At 38.4% G+C, this 23663-nt stretch overlaps 1 protein-coding gene and 1 long non-coding RNA gene across 2 annotated transcripts in view; one reads left to right on the plus strand and one right to left on the minus strand.

Moving 5' to 3' along the window:
- SLC49A4 (solute carrier family 49 member 4) overlaps nucleotides 1-23111 on the plus strand; it is an 84168-nt gene extending 61057 nt beyond the window's left edge. Inside the window, exons 8-9 of the mRNA XM_066241386.1 lie at nucleotides 12915-13097; nucleotides 22277-23111. Coding sequence (XP_066097483.1) covers nucleotides 12915-13097; nucleotides 22277-22392 — 299 coding nt within the window. The 3' untranslated portion in view covers nucleotides 22393-23111. The remainder of the gene's footprint in view (nucleotides 1-12914; nucleotides 13098-22276) is intronic.
- LOC136312001 (uncharacterized) lies at nucleotides 831-14932 on the minus strand. Its single transcript, XR_010726862.1, has 3 exons — nucleotides 14766-14932; nucleotides 3289-3364; nucleotides 831-1111 (listed from the first exon to the last, which is right to left on the minus strand). It is a non-coding gene; the product is annotated as an uncharacterized lncRNA (long non-coding RNA).
- Nucleotides 23112-23663: the final 552 nt, after the last annotated feature.

The following is a 23663-nucleotide window of genomic DNA, read 5'->3' on the forward strand; positions in this document are numbered from 1 at the left end:
TCTGGAGCTGTTGCTCCATTGCTCTGAAACGAAGCCACTTTTTTTTCTTAGTGCCTGAGGCAGAGGCCATGGAGCCATCCTCATTGCCCAAGACCAATTCTCTCAAACAAATCAAGCCATGGATACGGGAGGGGAGAGAGAGTGAGAGGCTGATTGTAGGATTGTTTGGGGGGGGGGGGGGGTTGGGGTTTTTTTTTTTTTTGTATTTTTCTGAAGTTGGAAATGGGGAGGCAGTCAGACAGACTCCCACATGTGCCCGACTGGGATACACCCGGCATGCCCACCAGGGGGCAATGCTCTGCCCATCTGGGGCATTGCTCTGTGGCAACCAGAGCCATTCCAGCGCCTGAGGCAGAGGCCATAGAGCCATCCCCAGCGCCCGGGCCAACTTTGCTCCAATGGAGCCTCGCTGCAGGAGGGGAAGAGAGAGACAGAGAGGAAGGAGAAGGGGAGGGGTGGAGAAGCAATGGGCGCTTCTCCTGTGTGCCCTGGCCGGGAATCGAACCTGGGACTCCTCCTGCACGCCAGGCTGATGCTCCACCACTGAGCCAACCGGCCAGGGCCAGATTATTTGTTATAACAAGCACTTGTATGGGTGGGAGTCAACAGTCTGAAAGTGGCTCTGTAGTCACCTATTGCCCAGTGGCGTGTATGTTCCATGGGACTCCATGAGAGAAGGGTTTCTTTTGTCTATGGATAAGTAAGGAGTACTATGTATCCCACTTGGACTTCTGCACTCAGTAATAAAAGGCAGTTTACATATCAGAGACGTCAGATTGTTCCAAGACCCATTTATTTGGGAGTTCCTACTACATTCATGGTAACCATAGGGCAATGGGATAAGGTTGTCCTATAGCCATGATTACCAAACTGTGCCAAGCCAGCTGCCCTGCAGTGCCACAGCAGACTCACAAGTGCAACATAGGTTATTTTAAATTTCCAAAGGAAACGGATATGCCTCATCTGCCAGACACTGTGTAAGCCTCTGGTTCCAGGGAGTTCCTGCTTTCAGCATGAGATCCTGCTACGTTCTCTTTGATGATGTCCTATCTTGGCAAAGTTAGGTTTTCTGCAGTTGCTGTTATAAAAAGCAAATACCACACAAAAATCACTGTGGAACAGGAGATGAGAACAGTGGTGTCAGTTTGATTCCAAGACTTGAGAAGTTGTATCGTGCTCACCAGATACATACATCCCATTAATAAGTAACTGGATATTTAAGAATGAAATAACAACATATTTCTTTCAATATATGGATATTAATTTTTATATAGCTACTAAACTGTTAGGACATATATATATACTTTTTTTTAATTATCTGGATCTAACTATGTAATTAACATAATTGTTAGCTATTTCTTTTGGCCTTAGAGCACCATGAGAAAATTCCTGAGGGGGCTAAGAAAGGTTTGGAACCCTCTGCTCTATACCATCCTGCTGGGAATCCTTCTCTGTAATGTTTATTGCTTTGCCTATAAAGTCTAGTTGTCCAGAGTAATAATTTTTAGATACTGTGTACTTTTTATAAACTAACAGTCCTACTTTAGGGTTTTGAGCAATTTGGGCAAGTATTTTGGGCCAGACTTTTATTTTATTCTGATGTAATTTAGACATTGTACCACATTCTGGTGGAACAGTTTACGTTTACAGCTTTTCTCATTCATGGCATTGCACTCAGACCTTTTGTGTGACACTGTGTGTCAAGCATGCATCTGTTAGGTTTTACAGGAACATAGTCATGAGAACCTAACAGATTTCCCTCAAACTAAGTGTGGAATATTCATAAGATAGTACATTCATTAAATTTTATCTATTTTATAATTAACATAATTTAACTAAATATTATAGAGACACTAGGAATGAATTTAATTTTTTACCTCCTTTTTCTGTCTGGGATTTGTATAATGAAAAAGTGTACTTTTATAATCAGAAAAAAATGTATGTATTTGAAAACAATGTATCTTTTTAAATCTTAAAGGAAAATTGATGTCATTGACCCTGGTGAAGCCTGTTTCCTCAAACTGTCCTTGAAAATGATTATATGAGACAGAAAGGAAAGCAGAATTCTAAATTAAATCAAGACCATAATTGAAAGGTTGAGTTTGATGTGGCTGTCCTAACTAGTGAGTTTATAAAACCTACTGTTTGTTTCAATTGCAAGTCAGTTTTTGAATGTCACTTACATAGCCCTGAAAGATGCATTTTTAATATTTTTGTATATTTATATTTTCTAAATAACTAGATATGTTCACATTTCTTCCTTTAAGTATAGTATATATTTTTTCTCCTTCCTAATATCACTTAATATTACTTGACTATATGTTTCATCTCCTCTACCACTCTGCAAATCTGGAGCATGGACTTGTGCCATCTAAATACTGTCCTCAACTCCCACCACAGTACTGTCTGCAAGCCCTGAGGAATGGATGAATGAATGAATGAATGAATGAACGCAATGTATATTATCTCCATTTTGAATTTCAGTAGATATGACTTACTGCAAGTAATAGCTCAGCACTAGCTGTCAGAAGGCAAAAGGGCACATTTTAATGGAACAATGGAGCACTTGAATAAATCTGTCACAGACATCCTTACTGCTTTTGTAAAAATCTGACCTAATTCCTTTTAAGAAAAAGAGGTTTCATGAAAGACAACTTACTATAAAATCTAATTATAGACAAAGATAGACCTTTAGACTATTTAAAGTCAGTAATGGCAAATTCACGTTTCTTTTTTTGAAATCTTTTTCTTTATTTTTTTATTTTTTTTTTTAGCAGAGTCATTCTTTATTTAATCAGGAAAATATCTAATCTTATTCTCCATTTCTAGAAAACTTAGTATTTCTGTTCCTGCTTTCTGTATATCAAAAGAATCTACTGGAAAGCATTTGAAAATATTTGCATTACTTATAACTGTTGACATAATTAAAAACTAGTTAATTTTGTTCAACCCATGTTTTATGAGTGCTACTATTACTAAAACCTTCTATAGCAATCTGTGTGATCTACTGCTCTTAACATGTTGTGCCATACAGAAAAACACTGGGTCATTTCATTCTGTGTAAAGCCTACTGCTCTGATATATGTACTTGCTTATATGCATCTTCTTGGAGGCTATCAGCACTATGCTTTTATTTTCTTAGGGAAACTTAATATTTAAAATTGCATTATGTCTTTATTAATTGAAGTATCTACAGTAGGCAAATAAATAAACTCATGACTAGATAATGCAAGTTTCAAAATCTTGAAGCTTATGCCATGAACAAAATGATGGAAATACATTACTCACCTTATTCTGAGAACTTGATGTCTAGCTCTGTTAGCCACAACTCACACAGTCATTTTTCACAGAACAGATGAATACTCTGAAAATGGCATTTTGAAAAATGTTAGCACTTTGGTGTTGAGTTTGCTGAAATAATATAATTTAAGTGCTTAACAGAAGTTGCCTTGGGAGAGGTTCTTCATCTAATTCAAGTTACTTAGATGGCGTAATGGTGATGTTAGAAACAGATAGTGAGTGGGGAGTCGGGGGAGATGATTAGCTAGCTAGACACAAGCCCCTTGAGAGTGAGGCTGACTTCAAGTGATATTTGAAGAAAGAAAACATATTTGGTTGTACTGTAAGGCATATGATATACAGTGTGTCCATAAAGTCATGGTGCACTTTTGACCGGTCACAGGAAAACAACAAAAGACTATAGAAATGTGAAATCTGCACCAAATAAAAAGAAAACTCTCTCAGTTTCATACCTATTCAGTGAAGTTCAATGTGGGCTCACGCACAGATTTTTTAGGGCTCCTTAGGTAGCTAGCTCTACAGACTCGTCTCTGACTGATGGCCTACCAGAACGGGGTTTCTCCACCAAACTGCCAGTTTCCTTCAACTGCTTATCCCACCAAGTAATGTTATTCCTATGGGGTGGCACTTCGTTATAAACGCGGCAATATTCACATTGCACTTTGGTCATGGATTTGAATTTAGCGAGCAACAGAACACACTGAACTTTCCTCTGTACCATCCACATCTTCGACTGGCATGGCCGTGGGCTGCTCCGCTGTATACACGGTGTTACATCATCATCTGCGCATGCGCACATGCTGCCACATCATCCTACAGAAACTGGGAGGGTTTTCCTTTGATTTGGTGCAGATTTCACATTTCTATCGTCTTTTGTTGCTTTCCTGTGACCAGTCAAAAGTGCACCATGACTTTACAGACACACTGTATATAGGATAAAGAGTAATCCTCTTAATGTATTTTCCTGTATTTTGCATTTATTAAGATAATTATGTTTCATTTTAATTAGCATACAAAGAAGCAAAAACACTTGCCAAAAAATGGGCAGTGAATAAGATAATTTAGAAAAGAATAATGAACATAATTAAACAAATGCATATTATTAAGGAAATTAGGGATATTAAGGTTTAAGGAAAGAAAGCCAGAAATGACTTAATTATTGTTTTCAATTTTATAGGCTAAAAGTGAGTGTTACTCATGTTCATGACTGTCCGATCAAGAATGAATAAAATAATACTGAAATAGAATATTGAAAAATTAACTATGTGCCCTGGCCAGGTAGCTCAGTTGGTCAGAGTATCATCCCCCTATCCCAAATTTGTGGATTCAATCTCCGGTCAGGGCACATATAAGAATGAACCAGTGAAAGCATAAGTGGAACAACAAATTGATGTTTTTCTTTTCCCATCTCTCTCTCTCAACCTCTTAAATCAATAAATAAAATTTAAAAATATATCTTTTAAAAGAATGTAAAAATAGAACATAGATTAAAAGAAGAAAATGGATTTGTGAAAAATCTTAAATGTAAGAATCATGAAATGCTCAAAGAGCCTATTGAGGAAGACCATCAGATTGTTTATCCATGGGAGTTTTCAAGAAAAAATAAGTCTTCAAGCAGAATATGTATTTTTTTAAAGATATAGGACTTGCCCAGGTGATCAGCCAGTGTTCATGATTTAATAGTACATTGCCTTCTTCAGAACCATAAGTAATTCTTTGGGAGATTGAAAGTTACTGATTAAACCTATATCTGTGATACCTGATTTCACAGCCAGTCTCTACTCTGGGCCCAGTTATTACAAAGGATTATTTTGTGCCTCATCCCTGCAAGATAATGATATACTTTGTCTTCTAGCTGTTAGAGTAGTGGTAGTCAACCTGGTCCCTACCGCCCACTAGTGGGCATTCCAGCTTTCATGGTGGGTGGTAGTGGAGCAACCAAAGTATAAATAAAAAGATAGATTTAACTATAGTAAGTTGTTTTATAAAGATTTATTCTGCCAAACTTAGCGAAAATCCAACATAAAGTATTTGGTAAGTAATTATTATTATATGCTTTAACTTGCTGTAACTCTGCTTTAAAAATTTTATAAAGTAAAATTACTTCCCTACTTTATAAATCACCATTACTGTGGAACCAGTGGGCGGTTAGGAAATTTTACTACTAACAGATACAAAAGTGGGTGGTAGGTAGAAAAAGGTTGACTACCCCTGCGTTAGAGACTCTAAACGTAACTGTCAACTTTTATAGGACTAAACTGTGTCAACAAAAAGGCTAAACAAGGGACACAGTAGATTAATAACACAAAGAAAGAAAATCATCTTCATTAATGAATATTGCAGCAAAATATGCCCATCTTCTTTTGGAACCAGTTTCATGCACTGCATATTTTACCTAGTGGTAGACCATGAAGGCCACAGCAGTTGTTTTTAGGAAGAAAATGTGAGGCTGCGAAGAGAGGCACAGCTCAGTGATACAGAAATGTGTGCTGCAGGTACATGTGTACGCATATACATATGTGTTCTATCTTTCACACTCAAAATCTGTGAAAATATGTAGTTAACAATGTAGATGTTTACTCTTCTTCCTCTTTATAGGTGTGTCTTTATTTCCAAAAGGAGTGTTTTCATTGCATTATCAAGTGAAGGTTGTAGAAATATTTTTAATAAAGGTCTAATCTAATAATTTCCAGTTAACTTTCCTAACTTGATCATAATATAAAAGTTCAGTCAATATGCATAAAAATAAAAGTTTATTCAATAAAGTGTATTTATGTTATAAACCTACTCTTTAGGGAAATTTCTTGATTCTAACCCTTAAAATAATTCATAATACATATTTATTATTTTATAATCCTTATTTCTTATTTAGAATGCTTCTTAATAAAACTATAAACAAATTCTTATTATTATTATCTACCTAGAAGCTCCGATAAGATTTTTTATTTTAATATACTAGTTAAGGCCCTAGCTGGTTTGCTCAGTGGATAGAGCGTCAGCCTGGTATACAAATGTACCCGGTTCGTCCCCCAGTCAGGGCACACAGGAGAAGCAACCATCTGCTTCTGTCTCCCTCCCTCTCCCCCTTCTCTCTCTATTCCCCTCCCACAGCCAGTGGCTTGACTGGTTGAGTGTTGGCTCTGGACGCTGAGGATGGCTTGGTTGATTCAAGCATCGGCCCCATATGGGGGTTGCTGAGAGGATCCCAGTTGGGGCACGTGCGGAAGTCTGTCTCACTATCTCCCCTCCTCTCATTTTAAAAAAAAATTCTAGTTAAGTTCTATCTACATCTATTTAATTTTGTTATTGATAGACCTAAGTGAACCTTGATCATCATCTGATATAACATCATTACATAAATGTATCAATGTATCACTTCCATTGCAATCCAGATATATCTTCATCTGACTGCAATTTGAATACCTCCAGAAAAAGGAAATTCCAATTCTGTTGTTACTCAGCTCTGGGTCCTGGGCAATTCCTCCTCCTATTGAGATAACTGATTTGCAACAACCCAGCTTCCACAGAACAGTCACTCCCTTGCTCTTCCATCAATGGCCCTCTAAACATTTGAAGATATTTATCATGTCTGGCTTTGGCCTTTAAATCTAAATATCCCTCAGTTCTTACAGCGGATTCTCCTCAGATGCAGGTTCCTCACCACTGACCAGCACAGTCACTCTCTTCAAACCTACCATGACTTGTCATTGTCCTTCTCACAGTGTAGTACTAGAATTTAGCACACTTCCTGCTGCACTCGGCATCTAATATTGGGAGGCTCTCGTGATTAGATTGGGAGGTTTCTCATGATTAAACATAGCTTTTCCTAGAGAATGGAGTGTAATTATCTTCTGAACACTTCTTGTGCACATAAATGGCTGCTGAGCCAATAGGCATCTATCATGTTCTTTTAGACTAGGAGTGATTTGAAGAGAGGATGTCCTATTTATTGTTCTAGCGTAGGTGATTACATATAATAGGTTCCTGATAAATGGATTTGAAAAAAATTTTAACCTAAAGTTTTCCCTATTATGCACCTAAGCAATAATTTTTGGACCTATTCTACGTGGATCGTGATTAAAGCTCATCTCTTTCTGTGTAAGCTTTCGGTGCTCTATTTTTGCCTCTGTCATCTCTCTCGTGTGCAGTCACTTCCGGCTTTGTCCTGCAAACAGATTTGGGAAGCATGCCTGTTGTGTCAATACCGTCGAATAAAAGGAGTTACCAAGCCTTGTTTGTTTGTTTGTTTGTTTGTTTGTTTGTTTGTTTGTTTTTCCAGCCTGACACAGTGGCTTGGTGGAAAACATGCTAGATTCTGCAGGCCTTCATTACAGTAGCATTAGCTCAGCTGACTCACCTTGTTTCTAAATACAGTAGGTCGTTTTGACCTTCAGAACTTGGGTCAGTTCATCTGTAAAATACTTTACCTGCCTCAAAGGATTGATAGGATGATCAAATGTGATAATATATCTAAAAGCATTTTCAAAAAATGTTTTAAAAATTATATGAATCCAAGATTTGAAATTGTTCTTGTTATTGATGATATCTTGAGAATCTCATTAAATGTTGAGTGAAAATAGTTCTTATCTGAAATTTTGTGATTTTTTTAAATTGATTTTAGAAAGAGAGAGAGGAAGGGAGATAGAAAAGGAAGAGAGAGATGAGAAGTTTCATCTTATAGTTGCTTCACTTTGGTTGTTCATCGATTGCTTCTCATATGTGCCTTGACTGGGGGGCTCAAGCCAAGCTAGTGACACCTTGCTTAAGCCAGAGACCTTTAGGCTCAAGCCAGTGAGTGATCTTAAGATCATGTCAATAATAACGCATTCAAACCAGCAGCCCTGCAGTCAAACCAGTGGCCCTGCACTCAAGCTGACAAGTCCATGCTCAAGCCAGTGGCCTCAGGGTTTCGAACTGGGGCCTTCAGTGTCCCAGGTCAATGCTCTGTCCACAGATGTGATTTGTTTGATAACCAGTACTCATCCAAGGTTTGAGTGTTTTGGTTAATAAGAATGTATTTATACATAGTTTTATTTCCCTAAAGTTTAGTGATTTGGTTCATCCTTGGGAGTAGGGTTGGGGTACCAGTACTTTCAGGATATGATCCAATTCATATTCTTGAAACAAATCCATTGTAACTGTATTTTGTGCTACACAGGACTTTGTTTTTTTGCAATTTAAATTTAGGAGCCTGTGAGTTTTATTAGCTTCTTTGAAAGAACTCCACATCAGCATTGTGTTTGTTCTGCTAAATTACCCTGACTTTTTAATTGAAAGGCAGTTTGTTATCTTAGTATCAGTACTAAAGTATAGAAAGTCATGGAAACAATTAATGATCATGTATTCTGAAACCTTTCTGATGAGCAGGAAATTATCTTGTCTGCCTGACTTTTAATAGATGACGTTTACCCACTAGATCTGCCAAACCAGTGTATAAAGACACTGTATCAGACTCTAAACCAGTGGTAGTCACCTGGTCCCTACCGCCCACTAGTGGGCGTTCCAGCTTTCATGATGGGCAGTAGCGGAGCAACCAAAGTATAAATAAAAAGATAGATTTAACTATAGTAAGTTGTTTATAAAGATTTATTCTGCCAAACTTAGCGAAAATCTGACAGAAAGTACTTGGTAAGTAATTATTATTATATGCTTTAACTTGCTGTAACTCTGCTTTATAAATTTTATAAAGTAAAGTTACTTCCCTACTTTATAAATCACTATTACTGTAGAACCGGTGGGCAGTTAGAAAATTTTACTACTAACAGAGATACAAAAGTGGGCGGTAGGTATAAAAAGGTTGACTACTCCTGATCTAAACTGAAAACTCAAATGGAAGTCAAGTTCAGACTCTTTTAATAATCAGCTTCTACATGAGGCATGCCCCAGAACACTGGGGAGGAATATATTAATCAGTCCTGAGACAGCCACCTTTCCCCCATTCTGATTATGAAGATCTTAATTTAATCCTTTCCTGTGCAAATGACTTTGATTTTTTTAGCTTCTACAATAAGAGGTGATTTTTAGCATATCCACTGAGTGTAAAACAAGCTTTTGCTCATCATTTTTATAGTAATACAAGAAGCAAACATCAAGAATAAGAGAAATTGAATGGAAATACTTGCTTTTTGATTACTCGCTTCTGAAGCTATGTCATTCATCCACTTTTTTCCTAATTCCAGTAAATGAAGTGGGAATGTTTATGTTGAAGATCCTGCACCAAGACGGGATTGTGTGGCTCCCAGGGGTAGACATCACTGAGGAGTCAGTGAGCTAACTAACTTGCTGGAGTGGAGTTGTATCAGCTACCAATTCACTATCTTATTACCAGTGAAATTTCTTTTTTTATTTTGTTAAACAATTGAAATATACACATAATTTAAAAAGTCAAATTCAAATAGTAGGTAAAAGGTGTACAATAAAAAACGTCCCCTCTCCTGTGGCTACCCAATTTCCCTTTCAAGAGGCAACCCTCAATGTCAGTTTCTTGGGTATTTGCCCAGAGAAATGTTATACATTTACAAGTGTATGTGTATCCTTTTAAAAAATGTAACACTTCTGCACCTTTTTTTATTATTGTATCTTTGATGTCCTTAATATCAATGCATACAGAGTTAGTTTTTATTGGCTGCATAATGTACCCTTGTTTGGAGTGTTTGATAAATTTTTCAACAACCAACCTCCTATTGGTTGACATCTAGCTTGGTTTTAGTATTTTCATACTACAAACAATGTTGCAGTGAGTCTGCTTCATATACTTGTACAGCCTAGATGTAGGATAAGTTCCTAGATCTGAAATTGCTGGGTCAAACAGTGTGCATTATTTATTTTGACAGACATTTTCAGTTACCCATCAGAAGATGAATTATTTACAGTTCCATCAACAAAGTTTAATCACAATTGAAATTTTATCTTTCCATTGACAAAAATTTCCTCTTCCCTTCCCAGATTTATAATAGATACCTAGGAAACAAAAACCAGAGGATTTGAATTGAGCGTGACATGAAACTGCAGGAGTTGCATGGGCAGGGGGTGTTTCAGACAGCCCTGCTTCACCTGGCTCTCCTTATCTGAGACCTCCCATGGCTCTCTCTCTCTCGCTGTCTTGCTCTCTCTGTCTTTCCTGTCGTGACTGAAAAAAGTCAATAAAATCAAGTCTCTCTTTTCAAGACTTCATATCAATAGATGGTCCATTTTCAGTATGTCCTCGTCATTACATTTTCATTCTTTCTTTTACAACATGAAATTGTTCTATTATATACAGATGCCTGACTACAAATTACATGCAAGGGTATAATTTTTTGAAGGAAATATAAATGTCAAAAGGATTATTTCCAAACATATTTTCTAAAAAGTGGTAAGCTATCACTGGCTTGTGAATTCTTACTTAGAAGTAGCACTTTCTGGTCCTTCAGGGTTTGCTTTTTTCTGCAATTTATTTCAGTGCTGTCTTATTTTTAAGCTCCTAGGCTCGTCTCTGTTTGGGTCAATAACCATCTCTACTCTGATTACTCCTGACTGACCGACAGATTATTATAAAGTGTCTTGTAGATAGAATATCTAAAAGTGACCAGTGATATTCCCTCCCTAGATTCCTAATGGGCCACTAATAAATCATATGTTAAGTAGAATATGTTGATTGTTTTTTACGTGACCTATGTATAGCAAATATACAGTGAGTATGAGGTGTTAGGTTTTGTTTCTAAGAATCTCCTGACAATTACTTTATGATTTGAATGGTATTTACTATAATTTTCAGCTGCTTCCCCTTTCATTTGGTGGACAGTTTGGTCACTGCTTTAGCCATCATTGTCATCCCTTTGTTCTCTAGTTTCATGTGTCATCTGTGCAAAGAAAGTCAATAATCACCAGCTATTTATGTTGTTAGAATGTATCAAATATTTTACAACCCTGAAAGCCCAGTATAATTGGAAGAGGAAGGTTATTGGAGAAATTATATTAGAAAACAGTAGATATTATTTTTTTACTCCTTCAACAATGTCATGGACTATTAATTATTATAATCAGCTATGATAAATTCTCATAATTTGATATGTTCTATAAATACATAACAGATTTAGGATAACTCCCTCACTTTCTATTGTTCCTGTGTAGAAATTTTTTCCTTAACAAATATTTCTATTAAGAATATTTTCCTGGTAACTTGAAGCTTACAATAAATTCTTGTTATCACTAGTGGGTATGATATACTGACTAGTCTATAGGAAATGTGTTTTAGATTTCTGAATAGTATATCATTTTTTGTCATTGGTTCTGTTTTCACCTTCAAATTAAAATTTATGAAGGTTTGTATGCAGACAATAGCAAATGATAGAATTATTTGGAGTAGAGTGCATTTCTCTAAACTTTTTTCTAAAAAAGAATAATACCCTTATTCAAAGATTTCAGAATAATGAAGGGATAAGAGGCTTTTTATTGGCTAATTTGGGATTCTGACTACTATTAATTAGGTGTTTCTGGATGAAAACATTTTTCTGTGTTCCAAAAATGTTACAAATTTTAGCCTGACCCATCATGGCACAGTGGATAATGCAGTGACCTGGAATGCTGAGGTTGCAGGTTTGAAACCCTGAGCTTGCCTCATCAAGGCTCATATGAGAAGCAACTACTATGAGTTGATGTTTTCTGCTCCTCACCCTTCTCTCTCTTCTCTCTCTCTAAAATCAATAGATAAAATCTTTAAAAAAAAACAATTTGGCCCTGGCTGGTGGCTCAGTGGATAGAGCAATGGCCTGGTGTGTGGACATCCAGGGTTCCATTCCCAGTCTGGGCACACTGGAGAAGCAACCATCTGCTTCTTTCTCCCACCCTCTCTTCTGCCCTCTCCCTCTTCCCTTCTTGCAGCCAGTGGTTCAATTAGTTCAAGCATGGGTGCTGCGAATAGCTAGGTTGGTCCTAGCACATCCGCCTCAGGTGCTAAAAATAGCTTGGTTTATTTGCACATCAGCCCCAGACAAGGGTTGCTGGGTGGATCCCCAGTTGGGGCACATGCAGGATCTGTCTCACTTAAAAAAAAAGTTACAAATTTTAAAACAACGGTTGATACAAAGCTTGTTCCAAAATTGAGGACTAATTCTATTTTAAGTGTTTCTCCAGGAATTACATACTGAATAATTTTTATTTTAAACTTGAGGGCTCTCATTAACCAGTCTCTTTAAATATGTACTTTTCAGTAACACAATATTTCTTATATTTATTGTTAGCTTATAAGTTCTCTTTAAAATTATAGATAGAATGAGTGTAGATTTTGAATTAAGTTGCTGTATTTTGTCTATCTATTTGCCAGGTGTTTGTAACCAAAGGGGAAAAAAACCTTTTAATTATATTATAATGGTAAAATTGTTTCTGTGCTTTGGAATAATCCACCAAAAAGATATAGTAAATAAACTGGTAATCATCCAGCAACAAAACCTTTTCCTATCTGCTCACCTGAGCAGAGAGCTGACAGGTGTGTGGTGCTCTGTCAGACTTTATCAGCTGCTGTTGGAAAGATGTGCAGTTGCAGTCGATCCTCGTAGCAGAGGAGACCCGAAAGATCCGGGGGGTATGACTCGCTGCTGCTGGTGGGAAACTGAAGTGCTTGTGTTTCATTTCAGTGACGCTGTACGCCTCCTGCATCCTCCTGGGAGTGTTCTTGAACAGCAGTATACCTATATTTTTTGAGCTTTTTGTGGAAACTGTCTACCCAGTTCCAGAAGGAATCACTTGTGGAGTTGTCACTTTTTTAAGTAATATGTTCATGGGAGTACTTTTATTTTTTCTCACATTTTATCACACAGGTAAGAAATTTGACTTTTTGTTTACTATCCAAATACATTATGAGAGAGGCTTGTAGCACTGCTGTATAGGGAATTTATATGGAGAATTCACACGAAAGCAAATTACTTTATTTGTGTTTTTATATGCGAATAAAAGAAAAATACTTTCAGGGTTGTTGTTTTTTTAAATACATCCTAACCTGATCTAATGTACCCTCATCCCCACTAGAATTTCTTATTTAAATAAAGCCCCCAGGTGGTTCTAATATACATATACAGGCTCTCATTGAGAACCACCAGTATATTGCTTTCTTAAAAATAGTTAGAATCTCCTGTCTTAACATAAAATATAATGTCAGGGGTACATAGTTCAAGTAGGTGCATGTGGTCAGTGCAGGTACAGAGTAGAAAGAAGGTGGAAGTTAGAACCCAGGGTACACATCTGAAGAAGAGGGAAGTCCTGGGTCCTGAACCAGGTGAAGGAGTTGGGCTTGGACAGAGGAGATGGGAGAGGAGGTGGCGTCAGGGGCCCAGAGGCGGATCCCTTCCCGGGCAGGTTACTGAGGGCGTTCATTCTGGACAGCATCACCCTTCTGCTTAGAAGCCAGTTCATGATGAAGAATTGGTTAGAACAAAGTGGAGAATAAAACTTTCAGATAACCTTTGAGGGTGGGAGGGGACGCTGCCGGGACAGCCGGAGGGACTACTGGGCATGTTGAAGGCAGGCCCGGCTGGTGTCAGCGCCCGTGGGTTTGTCTGGGCTCTGCTTTGCACAGGTGTTTGGTTTTTGTTTTTGCTAATACTCTCTTTTCTATAATCCAGACTCCATTATTTCAGAAAATTTGGGCATACTTATCTAGGATTTTCTTTTTGCATATTAAAATAAGAATTTATACTTGTGATTCTTCAATATAATGCTTTTATTTCTGCTAGGTTTATATCCCATTTTATTTCTCATCTTAATCTAATATTACTACCTTTTTTTCCCCTGGTTGCTATTCTAACTACTCATCAAATACCAGTAAATTTGGATAATCTGTTCACGAAAGAGTCTGTGAGATTCTAATGTAAGAAATGCTCTAGCTCCTGCCACCAGGCGGTGGCACAGTGGATAGAGTGTCAGACTGGGATGCGGAAGACCCAGGTTTGAGACCCCGAGGTCGCCAGCTTGAGTGTGGGCTCATCTGGTTTGAGCAAAGCTCACCAGCTTGGACCCAAGGTCACTGGCTTGAGCAAGGGGTTACTTGGTCTGCTGAAGGCCCATGGTCAAGGCACATATGAGAAAGCAATCAATGAACGACTAAGGTGTTGCAACGAAAAACTGATGATTCATGCTTCTCATCTCTCTCCGTTCCTGACTGTCTGTCCCTGTCTATCCCTCTCTATGACTCTCTCTCTGTAAAAAAAAAAAAAAAATGTTCTAAAATGTGATGCTCTAAGAAGCCTAATTTCTGACAGGCTTATAATTGAAATAGTAAACATGTTAACCTCCTTAGCTGAAAATAAATATTTGGAACTTTCCCAGCTCATGAAACAGAATTTGCCCTGAATTTTGGAAACTTTGACATAGTACTTTCACCTAACAGCAAAAAGCATACAAATGATATATTAATTTTTTATTATAATTAACAACAAGCAATTATTTCTATCAATCAGTATGTAGGCAAAGTAGGTTTTAACTTTGCTTACCTTGCTGTATGTCTGTGTAGTTCACAGAGGAGAGTGACGTTAATGAAGTCAGGCTGTTCTCCTGGGAGCGTGTTCCATTAGGGCAAATGCCATCACCAGGTGTTGGACTAAGGTGTTTGCTTCCGATGAGTTTTCTAAAGAGAATCATCTAATAATTATTACATATCAGCTTTAATCTACTTCAGTTATGTCACAGTTGCAATTAAGAGGCTCTCTTTTGTCTGGTAAATTATAAAAGATGGCTGTGTTGCCCCTTCGGGTGATAGAAACAATTTTCCAGCTCATGGACACAGGTTTGGTAAGCGGTCCTTGCAGCCTAGTAGAGCGTGTTTTTTCCTGTCTGCTGGAAATGGAGTTTTGCCCTCCCAGTATTTAAAAACAACAGTAGATGCCAGATAGTGTTATCCCCCAATAAACTTCTTACATGTGGTCTCTGGACCATAACACATATTGATTGATCAGCTTAAGGCAGGGACTCCTCCTCCACCATCTGACCAGGGAAGAGCGCAGTGCACTCCTGACCAGCTCGCTTCCCCAGCAGTGTCTCTGCCGCTCCCCTGGGTCCAGCTGCAGCTGTCAGTCTGTTCAGAGGCTGGCGTCCAGCATGAATGAGCTGGAACTAGCAGTCAGTTCTCACTCATGCTGCGAATTCAGGATGACCCAGATACATGCAGATATTTTTGTTTCTTCGGCGTGCTTTTTTGTTTCTTTACTGTGGGCCACAGAAGAAACAACACCATTTCTGCTACTTCCTGTCTCACAGATATAATCAGGGATTTACCTACCTAGGGAAGAAAAGTTTCCCTCTTTTTGCTTGGTTTCTGAGCACATGTTCTTATACATATCTACATATCTGTGTAGATATTGAAGGTCTCTGCCTAAACTCCATGATTATTGAGATAAATGAAATGTTAAAGAATAAGTAATTTTCATCCAGTGAGGTTATTTTCTGGGGGAAACAGTCTCAGCCCATCCTGACAGTGCAGGGAGTTACTGAGAAGATACATGGGAAGGAGCCGTGGCCAGGCCAGAACCCGCACTCGCCAGGGGTTTGGTTTGTTTCCTACGTGATTAACTGGTTGGTGTAAGAAACTTAAATATCTAGGCTTCTGTCTTAAAGAAATGCGTTTATATGTTTGTGAGCGTGTCTACTGGACACACTCACAGCATACCCCGCATCTCCCTAAGACTAAGGTCGCCGGGACTCTGAAAACTGTGGAGATTCTGTCATGTTTACTTAATTGATGTCGTCTCAAAAGCCGTACAGCAAGTCCACAGGCTTTGCTTAACTGAGGTGTGATGGTACATAAATTACAAATCGGAAAGCTCTGTAAAATTATGTCCTAATAATATCTTTTAGTGCCACAGCCTAGTACCCTCAACATTTTTTATGATAAACTGAATTCCCTTCCATTAGCACCGGTGTTCAAATGTCATAATATAGTCATTTTATAACTTGAAAAACTTAACCCAGAAGTTAAGTTATATGGCTATATATCAGAATTCAACTATTAGTTACACTATTGGAAGGCCAGATTTTTAATCATCATAAAGATCTGTGGTTTTTTAGTCTCTTCTCAAAAAAGTACAACACTTCCTGACTAGAGTTTTATTTCCCCACAATGTGCTATCTAGCAGGAGATTCCATCAGAGACTATTTTCACGGCTGTCCAGACTAACCCCAAAGTAACCACATCAGATCGGCTCGCCTGGCAGGAAAAGCTCCACTGGTGGTTTGCTTGCTGATTATGGCCTTTGCCGTCACTGAGAGCGAATGCCACACAGGCTCCTATAACAATGCCACTGGCTTATTTGGAGCCCTGGGTCACAGAGTCTCCTGTTTTGATTCTGCCTTGGGTACCTGGGACAGTGTCTGAAGTTTCTTAGAGTTTTGCTGACTTGGCTTTTTTCTTGGTCATTTTTTGAAAAGTGTTACTTGCTCCCTAATATAAGCGTACAATATTTGTAAAACTCAGTTGCCTCCTATACTATTTGCTTTGGGAATCTCAGAGGCTTATTTCAGACAGCGCAGTGATGCTTTGCTGTAATGCTGTTACATTCTTGATGTGCTCTGAAATGTATTCCAGCGTTCTATTTTATAGTTTGTCACTTATTCTGAAGTTTGGATTATTCAGGGTTTTTTTGTTGTTCTAGAACAGGATTTGGGAACCTATGGCTTGTGAGCCAGATGTGGCTCTTTTGATGGCTGCACCTGACTCACAGACAAATCTTTAATAAAAAAAAAGTAGTAACATTAAAAATAGAAAACATTCTCATGTATTACAATCCATTTCCTACCGCTCATGTTCATGGTTGCTAGTGGCTGGAGCCAATCACAGCTGTCCTCCGGGACAACATCAAATTTTTATTGGATAATGCGTAAGGTACATGGGTCGTTGTGAAGTCAGGAAGTAAACTTCCCTCCTTTTAATCAAGTAGCAGCTAGCTAATTACAGAAACCCTTTTGACAAAGAAGATGGCTAAAAGAAAAAAAGATGAGGAGTATCATACTTTTCAGCAGGAATGGACAGAGGAATTCGCCTTTGTGGAGAGAGCAGGTTCTGCAGTGTGTCTAATTTGCAATGATAAAATTGCATTGTTGAAAAGGTCAAATATAAAGCGGCACTTCGACACACGCCATACTACATTTGCATCGAAATATCCAGCCGGGAACAGCAGGAAGAAAGCATGTCAAGAGCTACTGTGCAGAGTGCAAGCTAGTCAGCAGCAACTCCGTGTTTGGACCCAACAAGGTGACTGGAATTCAGCTAGCTTTGCTGGTGCTTTAGGAATTGTGAAAAACGGAAAGCCATTCACAGATAGGGAGTATGCCAAAACATTCATGCCTGATGTTGCCAATGAACTTTTTGATGACTTTTCAGATAAAGACAAGATAATCAAACGAATAAAAGACATGCCTCTGTTGGCAAGAACTGTTCACGATCGTACCATCATAATGGCAAATCAAATTGAGATAACACAAGTGAAGGACATAAATGAAGCACCATTCTTTTCTCTCGCTTTGGATGAGTCAACAGACATAAGCCATTTATCCCAGTTCAGCGTGATTGCAAGGTATGCTATCAGTGACACACTACGTGAGGAAAGTCTTACTGTTTTGCCTATAAAAGAGACAACAAGAGGGGAGGATTTATTCAAGTCTTCCACTGAGTTCGCTAAAGAAAAAAATCTACCGATGGATAAACTTACTGATGGTGCTCCGTGCATGGTGGGGAAAAACAGGATTCGTAGCGCTTCTTTGTGAACATGAAAAGAGACCCATCCTAAGTTTCACTGCATCCTACATCAGGAGGCACTTTGTGCTCAGATGTGTGGGGAGCAGCTTGGTGAGGTGATGTCGCTGATCATTCGGGTGGTCAACTTTATTGTTGCCCGAGCTTTAAATGATCGCCAGTTTAAAACACTGCTGGATGAAGTTGGGAATAATTATCCTGGTCTGCTTCTGCACAGCAATGTGCGTTGTAGTCAAGAAGAAAGCTGCTCAGCCGTTTTGCAGCTTGTCTGAGCGAAATCTGGACTTTTCTTGAAGTGAAAAGCATTGAGCATTCTGAGTTAGCTAACACTGAGTGGCTCCTGAAGTTCTACTATCTCGTGGACATGACTGAACATCTGAACCAGCTCAATGTGAAAATGCAAGGCATTGGAAATACAGTCTTATCCCTTCAACAAGCAGTGTTTGCATTTGAAAAGAAGCTGGAACTCTTCATCACCGACATTGAAACAGGTTATTTACTACACTTTGAAAAACTGGGAGAGTTTAAAGAGGCATGCACAGCAAGTGACCCTGCACAACATCTTGATCTCCAGCAGCTAGCGGGCTTCACATCTAATCTCCTGCAGTCATTCAAAGCGCACTTTGGAGAATTCCGTGAGCACACTCGTCTTTTTAAGTTCATCACCCATCCACACGAGTGTGCAGTGGACAGCGCCGACCTGAGTTACATCCCTGGTGTCTCCGTCAGAGATTTTGAGCTACAAGCTGCTGACCTGAAGGCCTCAGACATGTGGGTGAATAAGTTCAAGTCACTGAATGAAGATTTGGAAAGACTTGCACAACAGCAAGCAGAGTTGGCGAGCAAACACAAGTGGGGAGAAATGAAAAAACTTCAACCCGCGGACCAGCTGATTGTCAAAACTTGGAATGTGCTTCCCATCACATACTATACACTGCAGTGTGTGAGTATTGCTGTACTGACAATGTTTGGCTCTACGTATGCACGTGAGCAGTCTTTCTCACATCTAAAGAACGTTAAGACCAACCTATGATCACGTTTAACAGATGGAAGTCTCAACACCTGCATGAAGCTTAACCTCACCACGTATCAACCAGACTACAAAGCCATCAGCAAAACCATGCAGCACCAGAAGTCGTATTAATGGTAAGAAATACTTTATTCATCGTTGGTTAGCAACAGCATAACAACGTTATTAAAAAGAATTCAGAGACTTATTATAGTTGAAAAGTGTTAGTCTTACATAAAATGCACACATTTACTTATTTAGTGTTAAACATATTGTATGGCTCTCACGGAATTACATTTTAAAATATGTGGCATTCATGACTCTCTCAGCCAAAATGGTTCCCAACCCCTGTTCTAGAAGCTTTGCAGCAAGTTTTGGCTAAGAGCATTAAAGGTGTTTTGTTGTTGTTGTTGTTTTTGTTTTTGCCTTAGTCCTTTCATTTTGAAGTAGCTGGCCAGGAATTTGAGGCCACGTTGTTGTTCTAAAGATTCAGGGACCTGTCTGAGGTGGGAGGCATTGACTAGTGGTTACCAGAGCAGGGTCAACAGATGTGGACTGGTGAGAAGTACTTTTATATCTAAGGAGTAAACTAATGCAGTGTGTTGGAGGGTTAGATCTGCTGGGTAATTAATGAGGACTGAAGGGAGCAGGGTGTTACACTGTGAGATCATTATGTCATCTGGCTCCTCTTGAATGAGAATGGAGACTTTTTTACCAAATCATCATAAGTCTGGTTAAGTCACCAAAGAAAAATAGAAGGTTGGCTCTGGAGGGTGGTATCGGAACCAGACAAGTACCGGAAGTGGTAGAAACTGAAAGGACGGCATCATTGAAGGGAAAGTGGAGGTGGAAGTGCAATAGCGCCTCCAGGAGAGAAAGGTAAGAAGATGAGCAAAATCCTGTTAGTTCGGTCCCGACAGAGCATCACCATTGGTGGAGAGGCCACTTCACTCAGTAAAACACAGCACCTGTCTAAACTATCAGTCGGCCACGAGAATACCAGGTTGGAAAATTGTGGAGCCTCGCAGTATAGATTTATGTTTTCTCTAGTTAAGCCAAAGGGAAGGAGTGTTAGAAAACGGTGCTCACTTTAAAGGACTTAAAGGATAAGAATAAAATGTCAGTGGGTCAGGACTCTGTTGACTCACTTACGTCATATGACACCAGGCTCAGAAAGGACAGCAGTTGACTTTGCTACTGCTCAGTCAGGTGAAACTTTTAAACCAACCAAGTTCTGCTTTTTAAAGCAACTAAATTGTGGTTGATGGGAATGGTTTTCAGTGGAAAAATGTACAGGTTCTCGTCTCTGACCTTTCGCTTTCTGAAAAGGCAAAGAATTTCAAAGGACACTTAGAGTTGCCTGAGCCAAGTGAACTTACGGACAGGAGACTTGGACTTCTCAGAGAGCGGCGTCATGGTAAAAATGAGTCAGCCAACCGTGACGCCAAAGAGCAATTATGAGGCATTCTTCAAGATTTCATCTCAACCTAGGTAGAAGGAATAATTTTACAACTCTGCTAAAATAAAAGGTCTGCTTTGGCAATATTTGACCAAGTTTTGCTTTGGCGATATTTGACCAGGTTTAAGAAGAGCAAGAGCAAGTTGATTATTGCTGCACGTGTGTTTGTTCTAGCACCCCATAAAGTACAGCTTAAAATTCACCCTTCTAGTCAAAGTGCTCACTACAAATGGTACACTGTTGTCATTGTTTTTGCTGCTTTTCTTATTTTTGTTTTTTACTGTTTTTTTGCCAGTTAAAATTTTATTAGAAATCCAGAGGTGAGTGGTTAATTCAAAAGCAGAAAATGCCTGATGTGTCATTTCAGGGAATATCAGAATAAAGACAAGACCCCAGAGGTCACAGCCTTTCTGAGTGTTTAAATTTTATTCAATCCAAGTAAAGCCCAGAAAACAGCTGTGCATGAAAATATCATTGAAATACATGTCTTTATTACAGGCTATATAATAGCATGTCTGACTTAAAATGTAGAAATTGAGACATGGGAAGGCAGCTTTTCTGAGCGTATTACAGTAAAAATAAAAAAGGTATTTCAGCACCTTTTCTTACCGATTGGTTTTCAGATTTTCATTCCTGAGCATAATTTGCTCTTTTAGCCATATGAATTATGTATTAAACTAAAGTAATAGTGTGGAAATATTTTTAGGGTGATTTTTGAAGATTAGGGCAGTATTAGCATTCTGTAGAAGTACAAAGGGAAGAGATAAATCTCTAGCAATACCCAAAGAAAAAAATGTACCAGGGAACTTCTTTATTTCATTTTTTAAAATTGAATCTGCTAAATGGATACTAAAGTACAGGATTTATCCCCCACCACTGCCACCAACCTCTTTATGCCAAGAAGCTGCTCATTTCTGCACCCAAAGCCTCAGGATTGACTGGTAAGGCGGTTCGGGGTCGAAGAGCTGAACAGGTGCCTCGTTGAAGGGCCCCTGGAGCTGGAGGAAACAGCGAGAGGCCCAGGACTGGCCTGTGGGAGAGACCTGAATTCAGGTTCAAGCCTTTTTAAAGAAGCATGTTCTTGATATCATTAAATCAGATCACAACAAAATTGCCTGTGAAGTTGATTCTTGTAGCTTTTCTGGTGATTGGCATTGTACATAACTATTATTTTAGTAGGGAAAAAAGGCTAGACAGAAATAAGCCAAAATATTCCCAGTAGTTTCTCTGAGAGTAGAATTAGGATTATTTTTTTTTAAGTTTTACTTTATTTTTTTAATATATTTTCTCATCTGTTTTACAATGAATTACTACTTGATTATTTTGCTGAGAATTAGATGTTCCTATCCAAAAATATATAAAAGTGTTATTCAAAGCCCAGGTGATTTTCTTACTTGTCTTTCTAATCCAGCAGCCATTTCTAAACAAGGACAAGAGTGAGGGGTGATAGAGGGCACTTAAAAAATAATGAACAAACTAACATTTAAAGGTGATTGATTTTATTTTCTTTAAAGTTAATAGATTTTTTTTTTTGCCACCAAAGTCAAGGTGGATTAAATTGAGAAAAGTTATTAACAATATTGATTAAAAACATTCCACATGAAAGCCCTGTAATATATTACATGCTTCACTTAGACTCCAGCTTGTCACTGCTTATTGAAAGCCGGTTTCAGGCCTCCGAGGTGCATTTAGGATGAGTGCTTTGAATGCAGAGCAGGTCCTCCGGGCACCAGGCACTGTTGTACTTGTGGCACGCCGATGCTTACAACCGCATGTTTTTGTCTTACAGAGTTGTCTTGGTTCAACTGGTGCCTTCCCGGGTCGTGTTTGCTCAGTCTCCTCCTCATTTTGTGCTTCAGGGAATCTTACGACAGACTCTATCTTGATGTGGTTGTCTCAGTTTAATAGCACAGACTTGAAGGGGTTTACAAAGAGACTGGAAGTGGAGACTGCATTCTGCACATTTGCTTGGAATTGCACACCTCACAGGATAAAAAGGAGAAGAGAGAAACTTCATGCAGAAGTTTTGTTGGGTTACAGATGATCACATTAATTTCATTACTACTAAGGTAATAATGACGTGGGACTTGAGTGATAATAGGGGATTTAAAAACTCTGTAAATGGCATACTTGTGCCTGAATCTGGGGTCGGGAGTGTGATGTCTTACACACAAAACACTACCTAAATAATTCCCTCTATGTTCTGTGCCAGTGCTAAACTGCTGATTGATTCATTGTAATTACAAAAAGACAAGGTGTCTATCACATGAAGATAGCACCTTTCCTAAGTTACAAAGCAGAGTTGGAAGAAATGCCACTAACTTCTAAAGAAGTTTAAACCTTATATCTGATTTTAATTGTAAAATAGCCCAGAGATATATCAATGATAGAAATAAGCCACGTGTACACTACAGTTTTTTCTAATAAAACCATTTCTTACATGACTCCTTATTTTTAATTAGGTCAATAACCTTTGGCCATCTTTACTCTGGTGACCAAGTGCTTTCCAGTGGCTTCAGAACACACACTTTGTGTCTTGATCTTAACCTTTCCTTGTTCCTGTGAAATACAGTTTCATCTGTTAGGCTCTTAAATAATGATATTAAAGGTGACTAAATGTTTTATGTAGTCTCATTAAAAATTGTATGAAAAATAAAATTCCGTCCTGATTTAGCACTTTGTTAAAAGAGAAATGACAAACCACAAAGAACATTCTGTGTATTCAGCACATATATAAATATATACATATACACACACATACGTACATGATGGTATAGATGTATATAGTAGTATGGGATGTTAAGTCCAGCACCAGCTCTTATTACAAGGGTTACATTTTGTTGAATAACTCTTGTTTGAAAATAACAATTTATACCATTGAAACTTCTGTTAAGTGATTTCAATTACATTCTTATATTTCACTTCAGGTTGTAAAATACTCAGTTCTACGTGGAGACATTTGAGGGGGCAGTATTTGGCCAGTCCCAGTTTTCTTTCTATGGATGACAGTGTAAAAAATAACAGTAACTCACTGAGCAGCTCTCAGACATGTATTTCACTGCGACATAAAATACGCTCTGGTGGGATTATGATTATTACCACTATTCACATTTACATAATTCTTCTCACAGAGAAAAACCAAACATTTCCTCCCAAAGTCAAGAATAATACTTCGC

Source organism: Saccopteryx bilineata, chromosome 8, assembly GCF_036850765.1.
Source record: "Saccopteryx bilineata isolate mSacBil1 chromosome 8, mSacBil1_pri_phased_curated, whole genome shotgun sequence".
Classification (NCBI taxonomy): Eukaryota; Metazoa; Chordata; class Mammalia; order Chiroptera; family Emballonuridae; genus Saccopteryx; species Saccopteryx bilineata.